The 21,685-nt window shown below is 43.5% G+C and overlaps 1 protein-coding gene across 3 annotated transcripts in view; it reads right to left on the minus strand.

Annotated features, from left to right (window-relative positions):
- The window catches only part of LOC142571130 (uncharacterized), an 82,332-nt gene extending 61,048 nt beyond the window's left edge, over nt 1-21,284 (minus strand). For all 3 annotated transcript variants that reach the window (XR_012825774.1, XM_075679417.1, XM_075679416.1), the window contains exons 1-2: nt 21,030-21,284; nt 5,677-5,837 (exon numbers count right to left, since the gene is read on the minus strand). Coding sequence is in view for 2 of the 3 variants with exons in the window: in XM_075679417.1 (XP_075535532.1) it covers nt 5,677-5,837; nt 21,030-21,125 (257 nt within the window). In the remaining variant the exon portion in view is untranslated. The remainder of the gene's footprint in view (nt 1-5,676; nt 5,838-21,029) is intronic.
- Nucleotides 21,285-21,685: the final 401 nt, after the last annotated feature.

Here is a 21,685-nt window from a genome sequence, read left to right on the forward strand (position 1 = left end):
GTGGGGAAGGGAATTGGGGAGAGAAAGACAGAAGGAGAGAGGCGCAAAAAAAGGATAAGTTAAAAAAAGTGGACACTGAGTTTTCTGACTCCTGGGCAACGGCGTGCTATGGCAAAGTCCTTTAGTCTAGGCAGCGTCCTACAATGAGGTGAGAGAATTCGCTGCCTGAAAGATACATGAGGGTGACAGAGTAGAAGTATTGTTTCTCGAGTCGACCAATGCTTTTGAAGCATGTGAATAACAAGTTCATCGCACACCTTCGTTGTGTGATGCAGGCTAAAGGGCCTAAGGCACAGTAAAATGACAAAGGTCTCTATTTAAGCGAATGCATCTTCATAGAACGCATGCTCGTCGGCATACGCTCGACACTCAAACAAGATATGCTCCACGGGGCGTATCGCGAAGGAAGGAATGAAGGAAAATGTGGAGAAGGAAAGGCACGGAGGTTAACCAGTTTAGCTCAACCGGTTTGTTACCCTACAGATGGGAGCGAGATAGAGGGGAGGGAAGATGGAGAAGAGAGAGAGAGAGCACATAACACAACACACACAGCGTTACTTAGAGTCCATCGCTCTTGCGTGGTACGTGACATAACTGTCCCACCCGCTTGTCCAATCCTGTCTCTTTCAAAAACCGAAGTAGACCCTTCGTCGCCTTCAGCTGCGATGTCTTCTGTCGGCAACATATGAAGCTCGTTTCAAGTGAGAATGGTCCATTGTGAAGGTGCGCTAGAACGGACGCCAGGGACTGTTGCTGAACAATATGTTCAGGACAGTCGCACAGAATGTGTTCTAGCATCTCCTCGCAAAGACAGGCATTGCAGAGAGCGTTGTCGGCCATTCCAATACGAAATCAGTAAGATCTCGTGAATCCCACCCCTAGCCATAAGCGGTAAAGCCTAGTGGCCTCTCATAGGCGGAGTCCAGTTGGCACACAGAAATGCAGCAAAGAGGGCAGGTGGTATTTAAGATTGCTGCGGTTGGTCAGGCTGTTTAGTGGGCACCATAGAGAGAGCGTGATTTCCTGTGCAGTCTCTCGAAATCTACTAGCAGCATCTGACTGCAGAAGTGGTATGTCCTATTCATATGTGTATTGAAGAGCTACCCGAGCGGCATTATTGGCGTCTTCATTTCCTATAACGCCGCAGTGACTTGGCAGCTGCTGAAACCTCACGTGGTGTCCTTTCTCCTGTGATGTATGGAGCAGGCATCTAATATCGAGTACGAGCTGTTCATATGGCCTGCGACGCAGAGCTGATAGCACAGATTGTAGGGCTGCCTTTGAGTCCCAGAATATTGACCATTCTCTAGGCGGTTGCCGATTGACGAAACAGAGTACAGCGCGAAGAGCAGCTAGTTCCGCAGAAGTCGATGTCGGTGGGTGGTCAGTCCTAAACCTGATGGTAATAGCTCTTGTTGGGACGACCACAACACCGGACGCACGTTGGATATTTATGGAATCATCAGTATAAATATGTACACTGTCCGCATACCTCTCGTGCAGACGAAGCAGAGACAGTTGTTTCAGCACAGGCGACGACAGCTTAGACTTGTTCCCCATTCCTTGTACACTGAAATGTACTGTGGGGCTGATATGACACCAGGGGCGTATCCATGGTTTAGATGCAGCGGTGAAGCCCGAGGAGAGTTTATCGTTGTACTTGACGATAGTGTTAGAGAATGATGCTTGGCACTTGCTTGAAGGTACTCTCGCAAGGTGGTGACAGGGGGCACGGGCAAAATGTCCGATGTGCGTTCTCAGGGCTTCCATCGTAATGTCAGTTTGCATTGGATGGTCCCGAGTAATCGCAATAGTTGACTATATTGAAGTGCATCTGGGCAAACCTAGGCAAACTCTGATTGCTTAAGCTTGTGCTGCCTGCAAAACACGAACATTTGCATTGCAGGTCTTCTTCGATACACGTAGACTAAATCTTGAAAAAACCGAGACAGAGAGGGCTCTGTAGATTTTCAGCATTGCGTCTACTGGCATCCGCAACGTATTTCCTGTCAAGTATTTAGACAACTGGGAAGTTGCGGTCAGGCGCCGTTTCATGTAGACCACGTGCGGGCTACAACAAAGGTCTGGGTCAATAATTACGCTAAGAAATCTGCGGGTCCTGACATAGGAAATGGTCTGCCCATTAATTCAAATGACAAGGTGTCATCGGTTTGCGAATAAATGCCACTAGTGCGCATTTTTCTGGAGATATGCTGACACCTTTTCTACACAAGTTGCTCCCAGTCAAAGTATCCGCTCTTTGAAGCCGCGCATGTACCCGAGTAACACATTTAACAGGGATAGGCGGGCTAGTTGGTGGTCGATATTGGAGTGCATAATGTAACCGCGCAAACAACAAGGGACAAAGAAGGAAACACACAGGACAGGCGCGCCTGTCCTGTGTGTTTGCTTCTGTGTACATAGTTGTTTGCGCGGTTACATGATGCATTCCATGTACCTGAGGACGTGTCACTGCCGAATCCAGGCACAGACGTCTTCTGCGCATATTCAAATCTTGATGGTAGTTGACAAGTATTCAGCAAGTCCAACAAGAGCGAGGTTGGATAGCGTCGGGCTGAGCGCACCTGAGAGCCTGCGAATTTTCTAGACATTTCTCGCGATTTCGGCCGCTGCCACTGAAGTGGGCGGTGACTCGTCCGTAGGCGCAGGCTCGGGCTGTCTCCCTCCATCCCTCCCTCACTCTCTCTCTCCTCCCCGTGTTCCTAGGTCTACGAAGATGTTTTGGAACCCCCCTCTCTCTCTCCCCCTATCCTTCGCGTATCTTGTAGAAGTTTCTAGTCACCGTCAATCATGTCGGCTTGTCTGTGGCATATGCGTTCTCTCTCTCTGTGTCAAAGCGGTCGCGGGGCCGAGGTGGTCATGTGCTGGCTTGGGTGATACGCGGCGCGTGCTTTGGTTATGCGCACTTTTACGGTAGTATTATATTACCGCGGTATCCAGTTCAGCGAAGTGCCGCCGAGATTTACACATGTAACCAGGCGGCCGGGCAAGCAAACGCGAGTGATAGCGGGTGACCGCGCCTTTTTGTATACGCACCACGCAAAGCGGCCGCGATGTCTGTTTGCCTGTCTTTGCGCTGCGTGTCAGCAACGACGCATGACGCATTTTCTATCTCTATGGAACGGCGAATTTCTCACCTCAGAACGGCAGCAAGGCGCTGTACTGGCCGCTGTAGCAACGCTATATTAACGCCACATTGACATGGAGCGCGCCCCTTGCGACGGGAAGCGAACGCACAAGGTGGGAACTGGAACAAGAAAGCGATGAGCAGGCACCTGGCTCATTTTGGTGTTTCCTTCCAATTTAATGACTGCACTATATCTACGTTATTCAACATGAGGCAATTCGGCCAAATCAAGCTGTTGTGGTTCATTTTTACCCGCATGCGCAGTGGACTTCTATATCGAAGCCAGCTGCTCCGCAGAGCCCATGGCGGCACGTTCTGACAAAGCTGCTCATCTCTGTACATTTCAAAATCATTTAGGGAAACAGGCAGCAACGCCAAAAAATACATTTGACTAAGGTGAAGCGCAATAGTCAGGCTCAAATAAGGATGAGACAGACGGGACAAGCGCCATACTTTTGTAGCGCCTTTCCCGCCTTTCGCTTCTCTTTTGGTTCCCGGCTGTTTCATTGCACGGTAGACAAACAAGAATCTCTCACTCGCCCAAAATTCGTCTCTTCTAAGAAGGAAACATGATCGCCTGAATAATAAGGCTGAAGCCACTAAATAAATATTTAAGTTAACTAATTACCTTATGGCCCATATTGTATTTAGACATTCTAGCGGTGGAGTGACAAAGGCGGATCCAAGTAGAATTAATTCTCAGGATGAGACTAGTTTCAAGATAATTGCCTAACCTTGCAGGGAAATGCATTGGCGTTCGAGTTACCTTCTTAACAATACGTCGTTTTATGCACTGAAACACAAAAGTAATTGGAACGCCAATTCACGCTGTCGTTTTATCATTGCGACCACGTCAAGTAACGTCGTTCCAAAGTGGTCACGCCGTCGTCGACATACCGCCTTGGTTTATCATCGAAGTGAATCTTCAATCGTGGTTCTATTGCAATCATAATTTCATCATTCAATCATGATTATGAGGCGCTTATTATGACGTCATAATCGAACAGTCGCTATCATTCTCCCTCTATTATAGTGCCGTCGTGGCCTTGCCATCGTCACTCCGGCGTCGTCATCAGATTATCGTCACGATGTCGTCGTCACGGAATTGTCGTCATACTGGTTTCGTGATACAGCTCAGGCCGTTGTCATCATACACTCACCATGTCATTTTTGACATGCGGTTGTCATGCCATCGTCGTCACTGCATCGTAGTTCTATAGTCGTTGTCATGCATTCATTGTCATCGTCGTCAGGATGGCGTCGTGGTCGTTTCATCGCCGTCACTGTAACTGCTACATCTGACTCACGTCATGCGGTTGTCGTCATACCGTTGTTATCATGCCGTAGTCTTCACGTCGTCGTTTCGCTATCATCATCGCTTGGGTGTCATGATCCCATTGTCATCATGCCTTCGTAGTCACACCACCTTCGTCGATCCATGAATGTCATTCATTCTTCGTTATTCTATTGTCATCCTGCTGTTACTAAATCGTGGTTGTGTGAAAGTTCTTATGCTATCGTCGCCATTCGTCGTCGTCACACAGATGCTATCCAGCATCCGTTGTCATACCGTCGTCGTGTTGATGTTTTGGTCGTGTCTCTATCGTCATTCATACTCCTTCTAGTTGTCGTCATACTGTCGTCATCACACCACGCTCCTCATCTTATTGTCCTCATGTGGTTGTCGCGGAGTTATCGTCATGATACCATCGTCACAAATTGATAAGCGACATCTCATTCTCGCCATGCCCTCATCGTTGCGCGTGTTTGTTCTTCGATTGGTATCATTCCTTCTTCATTCCGTCGTCAGTGCATCAGCGTCATACCGTCGTCGTCCTGACTTGATCCCTATGGGCGACTTGCGGAAGCGAATACGATAAAAAAGTAGGACGCGAATCGAATATATGGCATACAGCTGACGCAAAGCCTGTCTCACATTTACCACTACGTGTTGAATAGACATGACTTCAGGAATATGGTCTGCATCTACATTGATCGATTGCTATTCGCATTACCACTGACAGTTATTATATGAGTTCTACATTAATTTTCTTTTTAAATAGAGAAATTCACCCACTTCGCACTAAAAAAGCAAACACATGACAGCGGCACGGAAAGCGAGGTTTACGATGGCCAATGCATATCATTCGGATTATATTTATTCGCTGGTTTAGCGATAGATTGCCGTAAACAGAAACCTAGCCTGTTACCAGCTCTGCCGCAGACCCTCTGCTTCGCTTACAGCAGCGAAAAACACTTGGAGGTCCCCACAGAACACAGGTGAAAGCAGCAGCAGTCACACCTAATGCCTTTAGATATATTGTCTAGGGCCTAGCTTTGTTTTGCGTTGTCGTCGGAATGACGCATGATTCATGGCGCTTTTCTGCAAGTCAGAGATGGTGCTTGACAACACGACTGTTTCCTATCGCAAATGAACACACAGTGCGATGTGTTGGAGCTTAAGGAAGTGTTGTGAAGCTATTATTCTGACGATCGCATTTTGCATTAAAATAAATCTCCAGTCTTACCATTCGTGTTCTTTGTTTCCACGGGCATCCAAAGACACGATGTCTGATGTGTCATCAAAAATGATGTAGGACAGTTCCACGCAACGCCGGCTAGTTATAAATGTAGTGTCCGTGTTGCCGCTCCTCCAAAAGAGCAAGTACTCCCCAGCTGAAGCAAGAAGCTGTAAAAAAGATTCGAGTTGCCTTCATAAATAAAACACCACTCCTTATTTGTTGCGGACTTCCACGCTACTGTGTAGATATTATATAACTTTTGGTGCGGGTAAGCGAAAATTTGAAGTCAGAACAATGCATATTTCTCTGTATGATTTATTAGATAATCTATATTCTACGTAAACGGAGAACTAATATCGATAAACGTAGTCTTATCCTGAAGAATATAATATCATTTAAGCTGTAGGACTCGCTAGAGCAATAAAAAGAACACAATTTATCATTCCTAATTCTCGGACTTCCTGTCTGTTCTAGACTCTTTTCGATGTTTTGAGTTCGTTTTTGGAGTGCGAATGCGGTTATTATATACTTGTAACGTCTGTACGTTATAGCTTCTATTAGAAGACAAGTCGCTTGTGTCGTCTTATTTGGTATGTACCAGTTCTTTGTTGTACTGATGGATAATTAGGACCGAGTTCCCCGTCGTATACGTTAGTTGTCTATCTGCTCCCTTATTTCTTTGCTGCTTTATTTCTTTCAAAATATATTGTTATTTGGTGCGTGGAACCGTGCTTCTTTTACCGTATATAGGCTATATACGGCAGTCTCTCAAAATGCATGTATATTTTTATTTTATAAAAATCTTTTTATATGCAGGCGCGGTAAAAAAAATTCAAAATTTCTGGGACTGCTACCACTAAGCGCATTCCGCTGGGCATTTTGCGTTAGAAAACGAGCTACCAATTTATCAAACATTGAAGGAAGCTACTGCAAGGAGTCGACTATTATTTTGTGATCTAGAAAAAGCGTATATATATACTCTCAACACGAATGCGCACTAGTGAAGATCGCAACTTCAGTAGCTTCGTCCCGTAAGAGGTAGACTTTGATGACTCCAAGCAAACTTGAGATGCAAGTTCTCTTAAGCTTACGATTGCACTGTCATCAGAAATCATTCTCGACGCGAAAGGGCATCACGCGCACAGTTGTTTCACCATAGGTTTTTCAATTGATGGTAAGTCTCACGGCATTATCATCATCGGCTGCGTAAATCACATCGTTTATCCGCTGCTCGCCTTGAAGCTTGTAACTGGGACTCTGTGCTATTTTGAATGTCAGTGAGTCTCGTTCTGCATCGTTTCAGTTGATTCGACACGGTGTGTCTTGTTGGTATCTTTCAGATTTTTCTTGCTGCAGTTGAATAATTCATCGACACCAATGTGCCTCCAAATTTGCGGCAACCAATGTGCAAAGCATACCCGGCTGCTTCGAGTTTTAAGCTAGGAATGTAGCTTGCACTCCGCCCCACTTCAAAACGGTTTGATGGCTAACTCACGTACGGAGACGTCTGGCATTAATCTATAGGGTACATATCAGCGAACACTTTACGCTGTAAATTCATGTACACCAGCAGGAAGTAGCAAATGAAATGGAGCACAATATTTACAAAACAGCGTATGATGACCATGAAAATTTGGTATTTAAGTTCAAATTGCACAATGCAGATCCAGCGCAGTTGGAACTGGAAAAAAGAAACTGAAAGTAAGGACGTGGAATTCGCTTTCCTAGCATAAAATCACAATTTGGCTAAGCTCGGCGTGCAATGCTTCCTATATTTCAGAACTAGCCAAGCATAACTCGCGCTGTTCCGTGTCGCTTGAGTGGACACGGGAACAGCGCTTGTGGCACCACACCTAATCGCCTTGTTTTCACTATGCAGGTCTTGCTTTTTATCATCTTCGAATGGTCGTCCTGCTTATCCCGTGAACCCGCACCGTCCCATTTACTTGCGCCAGCCTCAGGCATGACCGAAGCCTATTTCAGCGATACGCCAGCCGCGATACCGACCTATTCGCTCTACGTTCCCTTCGGCCTCCCAGCCACATCAACACAGCCATCGCCAGCAGAGGCTGATTTAAGCTGTCGACCAATCGACCTACACTTCAGTCGACACGGGAACAGCGCTTGTGGCACCACGCCTAATCGCCTTGTTTTCACTATGCAGGTGCGTATAATTGCCTCTCTTCACGCTAAAAAATCTGATAACCGCTACCTGGTACTGTTCCCGTATCCACAAGTGTTATTTGACGCAGTGTACGACTGTTTTTCTGTTATCCTACTGTTATTACGTTCGGGGGATGTCGAGACTAACCCTGGACCTAACACACGTTCTGAATCTCTCCTTGATATTGAATCGCTTCCTTCTGATCCTTCAGAACAAATGAACGTTTTATTCAAACTGCTTAAGAATCTGCACACTCGATCGCTTCAAACTTCCAAAACACAAATCGAACTAGCTGCTGACGTAAAGTCAATCAAAAGTGGCCAGAAAAACATTGAAACAAAAATTACTGGTCTCCAAAATCGCTTAGATTTACTTGAAGAAAAATTTAAAAACGTCAACCAAGTGACCAAAGAAATCTCAGAAGTGAATGCCTAGGTAAACAGTACGACCTGTCGCTTGGAAGCGCTTGACTTACGCCTCGTTGACATTGAAGACAGATCGCGCCGTGATAACCTAATATTTCGCGGTATCCCTGACACAAAAGAATCATGGCAAGAAACCGAGACCAAGGTAATATCAACGATTAAATCATTCTTCGATATATTTCCAGATTACACCCTCCATCGCGCACATCGCCTTGGCCCTTTCGATCCTAACAAGTGTCGCCCCAAAGTTGCAAAGTATTCACATTCGAAAACCCGGGAGAAAGTGTTCGCGCTGCGCGATCAATTCAAACAAAATAACCTTACTATTAGCGAACACTTCTCGGTTCCCACCCGCGTTGCTCGCAAAAAGTTAATAGAGTTCGGTACCAGTCACCCCGGTTCCCCCAACTTTAAACTGCGCTACAATAAATTGTTATTGAACAATAAATGTTATATTTACGACGCGTCTACCGACAGCGTCCATGAAAGAGCGCAGAGTGCATCTGGCACAATGCAGAATCATTCGGTTCCACTACGTGCGTTACAATAGGGAAGCGTAAGGGGTAGTGGCCTAACATCACAAAAAGCTTTACCTTACTTGCCTATTCTTTTTACTAATATAAGAAGCCTTGTGAATAAATTTCATTCATTATCTTCCGCAATCGACACGTGCGATGCAAAAATTATTGCCTTGACAGAAGCCTGGCTTCCTGCACATGTGCGCGATTATGATACTTTCTGTGGCGCCGGCAATTTCGCTGTCTACCGCTGTGACCGATCTGCACGTCGAGGAGGAGGCGTCCTTCTCGCAATTTCTGAAGATATTCCATCATTTCATATAGATATTAACACTGAACTTGAAACCACGTGGGCTTGCCTAACCCCCGGTCCCGCAAAGATAATCCTCGGCGTTTGCTACCGCTCACCCTCGTCATCTCCCACTTTCACTGAACAGTTACACGATGCTATTAATCTAATTTTGCCCGTTTTCCTACAGCACCGTTATTCTTACTCGGCGATTTTAATTTTCCAAATTTAATATGGAATACGCATCCACCCACCATAAAGCCTTTTTCCGTTCAGGCTAAAGATTTCTGTACGCTGTGTTGCCTATTTTCATTTTCCCAACTTGTGACTCAGCCTACCAGATCATCAATCAGAACCGCTACACGCTTGATTTAATCCTAACTAATGGACCTGAACTTGCTTCCTCTATAACATACCTACCTGGTATTAGCAACCATACCTTACTGACATTCGCTTTAAAAGTCTGCTATCCCAAAAAGATAAAAGTTAAGAAAGTAATACGCGATTACAAGAAAGCCAACTTTGAAGCCATTAATAATGAACTATCGTCATTTATTCAAACATTTTTTGTTGATTTTGAGAGCCGTACGGTCCAGTCAAATTGGGATATATTTGTAGACCAAGTACGCATATTAACCGAAAAGTTCATTCCTAATCGCATCATAACTTTTAATCCTCAATCCCCTTGGTACAACTCTTATATAAAGCGCCTATCTAACAGAAAAAACGTCTCTATCGCTTAGATAAATCATCTGCAAGTAAAACAACTTGGAAAACCTATAACGCTGCCAATCATCTGTACTTAACTGCACTAAAAAATGCTAAAGACAATTACTTATCCCATACATTACCTGAAATGCTTACGACAGATATCCGAAAGTTTTGGCGCGTCATTAACCCGTCTTCTGATAGCTCGATCACCTTGAAAGATGAGTCTGGTGAAGTTATTTCAAGTGAAGCTTGCGCAAACATTCTCTGTGAATCATTTGCAAATAATTTTTCCACTTCATCGAACATTGATCTACCACACACAGAACACTACAACTATCTCATTATGCAACCCATAGCTCTTGACTTTGCAGGCATTGCTAGGCTGATTCATGATTTGCCTTTAAACTCAGCTCCCGGTTATGATACCATTAATAGTAAATTTTTGAGAAACACTACCACATACTGTTCTGTAATACTTGCTAATATTTTCCAGCAATCAATAAACACTTGTACTCTGCCAGCTCAATGGAAAATAGGGAAGGTGGTTCCGTTGCATAAGTCTGGTAACAAAAGCTTACCCCTGAATTACCGCCCGATTTCGCTTACCAGCACCTGTTGCAAACTTCTTGAACATGTTGTATTTATTAATCTCGTTAACTTTCTTGACTCGAACACATTTTTCACCTCTGCTCAACATGGTTTTCGCAAAACATTCTCATGTGAAACCCAACTAATATCTTTCACTCATAGATTACACTGTATTTTAGACCGCGCCTCCTGTGCCGACTGTGTATTTTTAGACTTTAGCAAAGCATTTGACAAGGTTTGCCACAAAGTGCTCCTATTCAAGCTGAGTCTTTTAAACCTTGACAGTAACCTGCTGAAATGGATTGAGTGTTTTATTACTAACCGTCATCAATTTGTTACTGCGAATAATTACGCTTCATCATTGACTGAGGTTCGTTCTGGTGTGCCTCAGGGATCAGTACTAGGGCCCCTACTTTTCCTGATTTACATTAATGACCTACCTTCTTCATTTACATCTCGCATTCACTTGTTTGCTGACGATTGCGTGATATATCGTGAAATAATTACTAACGACGACACTAATGCTCTTCAGTTTGACTTGGACTACGTGAGTGATTGGTGTAACACTTGGCTTATGGAACTTAATATTAATAAATGTAAAGTTATGCGCGTGCAGAGGAACACCCCAAGTACTCTTCCTACTTACTATCTAAATAAAGTTCCTCTAGAACCCGTTAACTCATACAAATACTTAGGAGTTCATATAACAGCAAAACTAACCTGGAACATTCACACTGAGTACATAATAAGTAAAGCTAATAGCATGCTCGTTTACTTACGCCACAAGTTTTCCAAAGCACCATCATCCTTAAAATTACTACTTTACCAGTCATTAGTGCGTCCTAAATTAGAATACGCTGCAGCTGTGTGGGACCCATACCATGAAAACCTTATTTCTTCACTCGAGCTTGTCCAAAATAACTCAGTCCGATTCATATTTTCAAATTATAACCGTACCGCTAGCGTAACATCAATGGAGGACAATCTACCTCTTCCATCACTTGCATGTCGCAGAACAATAGCACGTTTGACACTGTTTCACAAATTTTATTACCATTCCTCCCTTCACAGTAACTTCATTTCTCAGCCTCATTACCTATCGAGCCGCATCGATCATCGCCATAAGGTCGGACTTCAAACAGGCAACACTACCACTTTCAGTCAGTCTTTCTTTCCCAGATCATCACGACAGTGGAACCACCTTTCCTGTGAAATTGTATCTATTGTCGACAACAAACTGTTTCGTAAGGCTTTAGCTAACATTGTATAATTAGGAATTATTAACATGATATTTCATTTACTTGCCGTACTTACAAGCGACTAAGGACGACACTGGTTAACATTGTACTCACAGGAATTATCAATATGCTACTTTGCTTACATTGTCTGTCGTACTTACAAATATTGGGCTAGATATTACATAGTATTGTATAATTAGTGATTACTAACACTGCATTGTTTAATTTCCGTACTTTATTGTTATACTTCCCGTTTTCCCACTACCCTCTGTAATGCCTTCGGGCCTTGAGGGTACCATAAATAAATAAATAAATAAATAAATAAATAAATTGTGAGACGCGTGTTCGCGCTTGTTAGCGCAGCCGTGATAACTAATACTTGACATTTATGCAGTGGCGGCGTTGCTGCCACATGGAACCACCTGAATGGAATGTTTCATGTAGTATAGTTTGTTCCAAATGCCATGATAAGGGAAATCACTGCATTATTATTTGCGTGAAGGAGCCCGGATTATTCAACGTTTCATGCTTTTTAGGGGTTGACCTGCCATTCCTTGCCTGCGTTTTGAATCTCGCCATAAGATATGGTGCAACCCATGTTGCAAATTAATGAATGAGAAAGTTGCCAAAATTCATCAATTGAACGTATTTATTGCTGTACAGGCCACATTACCAGTGATTTTTGAAATGTTCTATAAGGACGAAACATTTGGTTTCAGTAAAATGAGTAAGCTGTTACCTTAAGTGTACTTAATCACAGCGATAAAGTAGAGACAACATTTGCTGCATAATGGTCAGAGAGCCCACTCGCTGTAGCACTGACCTCTACACGAAACATCATGCGGCCACCTACTTGCAGCCTTTAAAATTTAGATTTCATTATAGGCGACCATAATAAGCGAATTTCTTATCGTCAATTTCGCTAACCGGTCGCTAACGTTTTTATCGTCACTAAAAATATTTAGAAATATGTCCCCAACAAACAGAAAGGTACCTAAATGCAGCTCTAGAACCCACAGAATGCCAGTGCCCTGAGAGACGGTGACGCACAAAACAAAAAGGTAACATAGCGCGTTCTTGCATGCTCGTTCTTCATGCTGGAACTTCAGCGAGTAACCTGCCACCATGCAGCGCTCCAGGACCGTACACATGCTGCCATGCGTCCACACCGACAGACAGCAACCGTAAAGTAGGACCACAATACGTGCGCTTTTCTCCTTCAAACGGGCAACACCCTCGATGCACCTAAAACAATTGCTTAAATGATATTGCGCGACATAAAAAAAACGACACGGACGTGAAAGAAGACGACACACCAAGCGCAAGCTTTCAACTAAGTTTATTGTGCCACTGCGTCATTTTATACATGGCAGGCAACGTAGATCGCGCATGCGCTTACACGGAAATGAAGTGCGAAGTCATGTAACATGGTTACGTGTCATGTGACACCGCGTCCAAGTAACGTAATTTTTTTTCTGTGAGAGCCAGAGACGGGAAGCCAACACACGCATCACCCAATTTCGCGATCATCTGCGCTTCAGATATCTCACGGATGAGCTGCGTACCAAAGGGCGAACGTAAGAGTTGTTTTTTCTGCTCCCGACAAGCTCGGCAAGCTTTGCAGGCTGACTGATCAAAATGCCGTCCCTTCCGATAAGTGCAGAAAGCATCACCGAAAAAAGTTTGTCGAGTGTGTACACCGGGTGGTGTACAACCTCCCGCTTTCATGTGGGAAGAAATATATCGGACATACTGGGCGTTGCCTCAATGATCGGCTCCGCGAACACAGCAACAATGTAAAAAACGGCTCAAGTAGTTTCTTGGCGATCCACTGTCGCGATCATGGGTGCAAGCCTCTTGAGGATCAATGCACGATTGTTTCCCGTGGCAGAACGCAGCTCATCCGTGATATACTTGAGGGCCTGTCACGTTCCCTTCCTTGACGACGTACGCGACTCGCCGACTAACAGCCGCCTGTGCAACTTCGGCTGCTTCGTCTCATCTGCGCCTTTGTTTTACTCATTGGCTGGGGCAGAGCTTGCTTCCACGTTCGTCGTGCATTGAATTTCTTCGGTGACAGCGTAGCCTACTTACTTTTTTCGCGCCTTTGGTGAGTCGTAGAAAATGCCTCTCTTACCCTTGCACTTTGTTGCGGAAATTCGATCCGATATTTGTTGCCCATTTGCTGCTGCTGTTTTCATAGAATAAAGTTCTTTTCCACGAGCAGTTGCGAAACCACGCTTGAATCAGCGGCACTTACTATTGAAAATGCCTCCGACTGCATAAGGACATAGTGAGAAGCCAGGAATTCCGCGCCAGTCATCAAAAGGCAGTAGAAAAGGCTGTAGGCAACGTGGTAACGGATGAAATGAGATGCATGACCGGCGCGCGCGAACCAGCCTTACCGGCGCTATTATTGAAACGACGGCGCAGATAAGACGTAGCATAACATGTGGCAGAGGTGGCGACACGTTGAACATTTAGTCAACGAGCAGCCTACTTCGCTAAGAAAGGTAGCATGACATAACGGCAGATGCAGTGCTACGCACATGCGCGAGTCACTCGAGTGCTAGCCTGAACTGCAGACGCTGTGTCAGCAGATGGCGCGTCGATGCAGTCTGCCACGCTCCCCGTGTTCCGTGTAGTTGCGCTCCCGGCTGTATGACCATCTTCCCGATATTATCAGATAATTTTTACATCCTGGCAATAAGACCAAAGGGCAGTTTCGGTCATATCACTCCGCAGTATAAAGATTGCCTTAAATGAAGCATCTTCGTGTTGAGGTTTTATTGAACATGACCAGCTCATCATGCATATACATCTTGCGCGCAGCACACGTTTTATGGCATAGGGCAAACTGTGTAATAAAAGAAGGGCATTAAAGCCCTATTAGAAAAACTGAGAAAATTGTTCGCGTAATATAAGCTTTTAAAATAGACAGCAATGCATTACCTTCATCAGTTTTATAGGTAACGAAGTCTACAAAAGTAAACATCTGTATACCGCCGAGATGAGACTTGGGTTTCGGAGACAGGAAGTGTGAAGAAAAAACATACTTTCTCTCTGTGTAGTTTGCATTCTCGCGCCAGACGGCGCCCCTTTTGTACAAAGTATGTTTAGTGACACTTAGCAGATCTCAACCCAATATAGGACAAAGGTGCTGTGTGACAGTACCAAACAATGGCCACTCCCGAATGTCATACCTAACCAACCGTCTGATCGTGTTTAGTCGGTTCTGTCTGGCTGCTTAAGTGATGCACAATCACCTATCAGTACGGCTTGTTCACGGTAGGTTAGGATTAAAAATATTGCATTTTACTTCAATTTCATGTTCAGTCGTGTACAATGGAGGACATAAAGTGCTGAAAAATGTTGACTTTTCAATTCGAAGCAGTAATTTAATTAAAACACTGCGCACGTTGACACCGAAACAATGCGGTTGCTGATTATATTCTGGTTCTCGCTGTGCAGTTCTGCCTCCTGCGCGCTGCATACTGCCTAGAGCACATCGTGGTCACTGCCGCTACGCACGAGCATGTCGATATCAACTGCAATCGAACTGCTGATCAGCTTTTGGTGCCACCCGTCACACCACCGCATCACACAATGACAACAAGCGCAGAAAGCGGCACACAGCTTTTGCAAGTAGCGACACCATGCGGAACGAGTATAAAGGAGCACTTTCTGGCATGCGGGACCACTGGGCGTGGTGGTACCGAAAGAATGCGGTTCGCTGACAATTATTTGCTTTTTTGCTGTGAAATTAAGACAAGGTTACGGCAATTGCTACCGTCCATGCGCTCTATTTCTGCTAGTGCTTCCGTGTCCATGGCTGTGTTACTTGCTTGATGTATTTTGCCTCCGGAAAATACTGCTTTTAGGAGAGTACATTGAAACTAATCCAGGTACCGACACTGCTCAAATATTAAGCCATCTTAAGGAAACCACAGCTCATATTAACGATACAAAAGATAACCGTCTCGTATTAATTAAAGAAAAGAAACGGTAGACACTATATCAAAACTTGCAGACAAAGTCACTTCATGCCAATGCCGATTTTCACATAATAACTAAGTCTTTCTGGTGCTAGAAAAGAAAATGGAGGAATTGTAAAACAACATTATAAGACCTGATAAGATTACTTTGGGGCTACCAGAACCAGAGGGCGGGAAAGGTCAATCACCGGAAACAGTTGTAAATATAGATATCTTTGAAGAACTTCTCGAGCTGAACCACGTAGATATTGAAAGAATACACAGATTAGGTCGACCATTCACAAATAAGAAATCACCGGTCATCCTGACATTGTTCGGTACTAGAGACGAAACATTAATTTTAAAAACTGCCACGAGTTGAGGAACAATTATTAGACCAATAAGTGAAGACTATTCGCGAAAACTTCGAGAAGATATAGTACGAAAGTACTCTAACCGGAAAAAAGGGGGACTCAGTGCAGGAAGAAAATATTGAGGAGAGGGACAAAGTTTTTATAGCTTTTTACAAATTGTGCATCAATAGAATAGCTTATATTTGGAGCGTTGAAAAAAATGAAAGAATTTCTCTTAAAAAAGGCTCAGCAAAACTACCACAACCAACCACTCGTCGTCATGCGCAAGCGCAGAAATAACGAAAGACGATGTTGAAAACAATGTTTCAGAACCTTTCTGTTTAAAAATCTTCGGATCTGCCTTCCACGCGAATTCTGCTTCAGCCAAGGCGAAACACCTGGGTATCGTGAATTCCAATGCTCATAGCCTTGTGATTAAAACAGATTTTCAAAAATTCACTTGCTACAACACAATCCGAACATCATGGTCATACCGAAAACTTGGCTGCCTGGCGACATAAAAAATTAACTTGTCTTTCCACCCCATTGCAATGTTTTTCGTAAGCGTACAGTGCGCAGAGGCGGAGTTGCAGCCGTTCTAGTTAAAGATCAGATAGGAGCTACGCTTATCGGTGATACTCCCCAGATGGAGTGCGTATGCATAATGTTATCGAGCTAGGGTCATCGCTTTGTGCTGATCGCATGCTACACATGCCCTAACGCTACAGCAACTTACCTTATTAAACTTCAAGAGCGCATGTCTCTCTACCAAAATAACAAATTGTTTTGATCGGAGATCTTAACTTGCCTGGTGTCGGTTGGGAGCTCCTCCAAACACAAAATAAGGCTGGCGCAAACGCTAACGTTACATTTTACATACGGGTAACACATGATCAAATCCAAGTTACAGAACCCAGGCGTGTTCCAGGGTCATCGTGTTCTATATTAGATGTTATGCGTTTAAACCTAACATTTTCTGAGCATATTGTGTTAATCGAAGGTGGTTTATCTGCTCATTGCCCTTTTGTGCTTTCCTTGCCCATTGTTAAGACTATTGCTCCTAAAATCGCCTAAAATATATTTCTTAAATATTACTCCACAGCTGATGACGCCAGCGTCGTTGGCTACATGAAAACCTGTCTTACGGGCTGTGCAGAAAGCGGTGGCAATGTGTGTATACTATAGACAGCCTTCGCTACGATGTGCAGGCATTGCATATATACATTTGTACCTGATAAAACAAAGAAAGGGAATAAAAGTAGGTCTTGGATGACGCCTGGTATGGTACGACTAAAGCTCAAAATCAAACGAATAAATTTGACATGCATGCCGCGGTTATCACACTGAACTGAAAAACTGGCTCGGATGCTATTTGTTTAAAAGATTTATTGCCATAATCACCAACTAAAAAGTGACCTTCTTTCTGAGCTATCATTCATATCACCTCGCACAGGTGATTACCATATGGTACGCGTTCCATACGGCCAGACGAATGCGTATTTCTACTAATTTACACCGAAGACGGCCTACATTAGGATAACCTGCCCACCTCTGTTGCCAATATTTCAGACCCATATTTGTTTAAAGCTGCCGTGCAAGACTATGCATTTGAATAATTTGCCTGGTTAGCTGTTGTGTTTTTTGAGTTACGCGTAAACTTGTGCTTCTTTGCTGTTTTCGTTGTTTTCTTTTTGTTGCAGTGTCTAAAACCCTTTTTTTTCACTTCTTTGTGTAACATCCCGCTGGCGCCTTGACGGTATGGAAATAAATAAATATCTACAAAAAAGCTGTCATTTACCATGCGTCACTAAGTAAAATTTATATTTTTCCGCAACAATGCGCAACTTATAAAGAACGCGCCGGGTAAGTGTTGGGGAGAACTAGACGATAGCAAGAAGGCTGTCATAGAAACTGCAGTGGACGAGACCGTTGTTAACTACTTTTACGCGATCGCAAAACATATTAACAATCATTCTCATAGCACATTCTCCCATGCAAGTCCAGGCTCGTCTTTAGGCTGCACTGTTTGAAGAACATGAGGCGAACTTTATCTCTTAATATGTCATTGTGTCTATGCTATTCAATTTAAACGCCAAAACAACTGCTGTTGCCGACAACCTCCCGAATGTGTTTCTTAAATGATACGCCGAAATGATGGCTCAGTTCTTAGTTCCATTGTTCAGAGAATTTCTGTTATGTGCGAAAGTGTCTAAAGACGGGAAGATGGCTCGAGTTGTTCCGGTCTTTAAGAAAAGCGATCGATAATTGGTCGAGAATTTCCGCCCAATACCACTGACATCACCTTGCTGCAAATTTTCGAGCGCATAATCGAAACTCGCATTAGAGAATTCTTTGAAGAAAACTGAATACTAACAAGCGCTGAACATCTCTTCAAACAAGGTTGTTCTACTGCCACGGGGATAGTAATTGTAATCGGTTAAACCCAACGTATGGGATTTTACGTGCCAAACTACGATTTGTTGATGAGGCAGATCATAGTGGGGGATTCTAGAAATTTGGGCCACCTGGGGTTCTTAATCTTCACTTAAATCTAAGTGCTAGGATGTTCTCGCATTTTGCCCCCATCGAAATACGGTCGCCGTGGCCCGTATTCAATCCCGCGACCTCGTGCTTAGCAGCTCAATGCCCTAGCCACTAAGCATCCGCGGCATCTTACAATTCCATTACCCGCCGTGGTTGCTCAGTGGCTATGGTGTTAGGCTGCTGAGCACGAGGTCGCGGGATCGAATCCCGGCCACGGCGGCCGCATTTCGATGGGGGCGAAATGCGAAAACACCCGTGTACTTAGATTTAGGTGCACGTTAAAGAACCCCCGGTGGTCGAAATTTCCGGAGTCCCCCACTACGGCGTGCCTCATAATCAGAAAGTGGTTTTGGCACGTAAAACCCTATAATTTTTTACAATTCCATTGGCACAGGTTTCGATGCGAAAGGCCAAATTCATGTGTATTTTGACGTCAGTAAAGCTTTCCCTAGGGCCCATTCACGAAAAACTAAATCTAAACTTATGAAACCTTAAGTTTCCTGACATCATATTTAGTTGAATTGCAGACTGTCTAGATATTCATCAACTCAGGATATCTAATAGTCACTTCATGTCCTCCCCCCGGCAATGTCCTGGGTTCGTTGCCGATTCTTTAAATAATAATGACGTTGCTACAGTCGTCAAACCTTGAGCACCACTAAGAGTGTTTGCGGATGGCTGTGTTGTATTTGGTACTAGTAAGTCCGCGGATGATCAGAGAGACCTTAACTCTAGCTTGATTTATAGATTTTTATGGTGCAAAAAATGAGGCGTGGCTGCAAACACACACAAGGCTGTCTCTCTTAGCATAACGCATGAAAAGAATGTTCTGGAGTATGCAGATCTATTTGGATCCGCTCTACTAAGGGAAGTGGTTACTTACAAGTGCCCCTTGGGGTAGCATTCACAAACATTTTTTCTTGAAACCTTCACACTGACAACACATGTTCCTCTGCGTTCCGCAAACTAACTTATCTGTGACACAAAGATACAAGTGCCCCCTCAAAAGTCAAGGTACTCATTTACCTAACCTATATCTGGCAAGAACTTGAATATGTTTGCGCTGCATGGGGTCAATATGCATAAGTCGATAATAACAAGCTCAAGAGAATACACAGAAAATATTTTCGTTTTGTTTTTCCTGTACTCGAAAGGTGGGGCTGGCAGTCAAAGCTACAAAACGACATTACATCGTTAGCACAAAGAACACTCAAATACCGGCTAGATCTCTTACAACATCTTATTAACCGCAAGTTCGCTGTACGCCTTTCACTCTATGTGAGCTCTCTTTTCACAAGGAATACATGACACCATCTTCCTGATACACTAATGCCTATCTATACACGACAGACAGTTATAAGTTAACCTTCTTTCCATGGATTATTTCTGAACGGCATTCTCGCGCACCGTACAACATGTGTCCTTCTTCTTGGATATGTCAGGTTTCTCGAAAACAAGCTTTGTATTTCCGTTGCGTTAGTGAGTGCGTCTATATAAATGCGTTATCTTTGCTGTTGAATGATCACGGCAAGTTCTCGACACTACAAGACCCTTGCTTTTGGTGTGCAACGCTTTCATGCCTATCGTCACTGATCTGCTTTTATCTAGTTTACATTGCTCTGCTTCCACCCTCTTCTGCTTTCTATAATAAACCGGTGAGAAAAGAATAATTGTAGCGTTGCGTTTTCATTTTCTGGCAAAGCATTTTGTGAGAGACATAGCGTAGAAGTTTGCACATTTATTTATAATATTGACAATATTAATGTGTATGAATGTATCTACAGATACCTTGTATTTATGAAAGTCTAGTCTTGTAATTAAATGTCTGCCCACCCTGCAATGACCACAGTCGGGTCTGCAGTATTTACTATATAAATGATTAAATAAATTTCGAATACATACCTTTAGATTACAGGGCTGAATTGCATAAGAGCATATAAAAATAGTTATTCTTATGTTTCAAACGTACGTACACCACTAAGGGCCATACACAGATCCAACCCTCCTCAGAGGCGAGACGAGTTACTCCGTGACAAACATCAAGTTCTTCCTTATTATCTGCGCAGGTAGCAAATCTACACTACGTATACATCACTAATGATAGCTTTCGCTCGTCACTACTCCGATGAAGAATCGCGCTTTAAGCTTCACCATCGTGAGGTTATCTGACATAACAGTACACGTTTCCAATAATTGCCCTTGAAGTTCATTCTGCTGCAGTCTGATACCTGCGATGTAAGTAGCATACGAAGTTCTGTGGATCGCATAACGAGTTGCTTTCCTTACTGAGGCGATCAATATTTCACTTTGCTTCCCATATGTCTAGACTTACTAGAAATCACTCACGTTTTGTGACATATTCTATAGCATAACACTCTAACCTGCATTCTATTTTTGGCGCTACAATGTGGAAACGATGGTCACTAACTATTAGGGAACTATTACAGAACCCAGATAAACGTACAGCGGAGGAAAGCATGTTAACACGATGACTTCTGCATGAGCATATAACAACTGGCAGGCAATAAAATATTGAAGTATTGTAGCTGACTTACCTGTGTTGCGTAACTTTCAACGTTGTCACTGCGACAAACTTGATGATATAGGCTTATAAAGAGCAATACAATTCCTAAAGAGACTTGAATACACATAGTGCAGATCCTCGATGTTGGCTAGGACTCGACAAAGGATATCGAAAATTACACAACACTTATATTACGGTTGAGCGCCACCACCATATCTATTTCAATATATTCATGTTGGAATGGAATACTCATATATACACACTCTTCTTCGTCGATTTCATTTGTTCTGACACGCAGTGCTGACAGATACAAATGTGATAAGTTGTGGTATATAAATTTAATAAAGCGCATACGCACGAAAATGTTGACGTGTTTCATAGGTACACATGTAAAGATCGACGAAAAAGGCCAGACATCTTAGGCTTTCTAGAATCACAGCCGTAAATTAAAATGTTAAGCTGCCCGAATTAAATCATACACTCACAAATGACTCTCTGTATACGTCTGACTTGTATTAAAGATTGCCTGCATGTAACGCTTTCAGGTTGTTTACATGAAATTTTATAAAATGCCAGACTTCCTATGCGTGAACAAAAGTTCTGCGCACTTTAGCCCGAATGTTGAGTCCATTTTAACTGAAATGGCTAACGCTGGCTGTTATCGATGACTCTGAAACGTCTGCATAA

Source organism: Dermacentor variabilis, chromosome 2 (assembly GCF_050947875.1).
Source record: "Dermacentor variabilis isolate Ectoservices chromosome 2, ASM5094787v1, whole genome shotgun sequence".
NCBI classification, from domain to species: Eukaryota; Metazoa; Arthropoda; class Arachnida; order Ixodida; family Ixodidae; genus Dermacentor; species Dermacentor variabilis.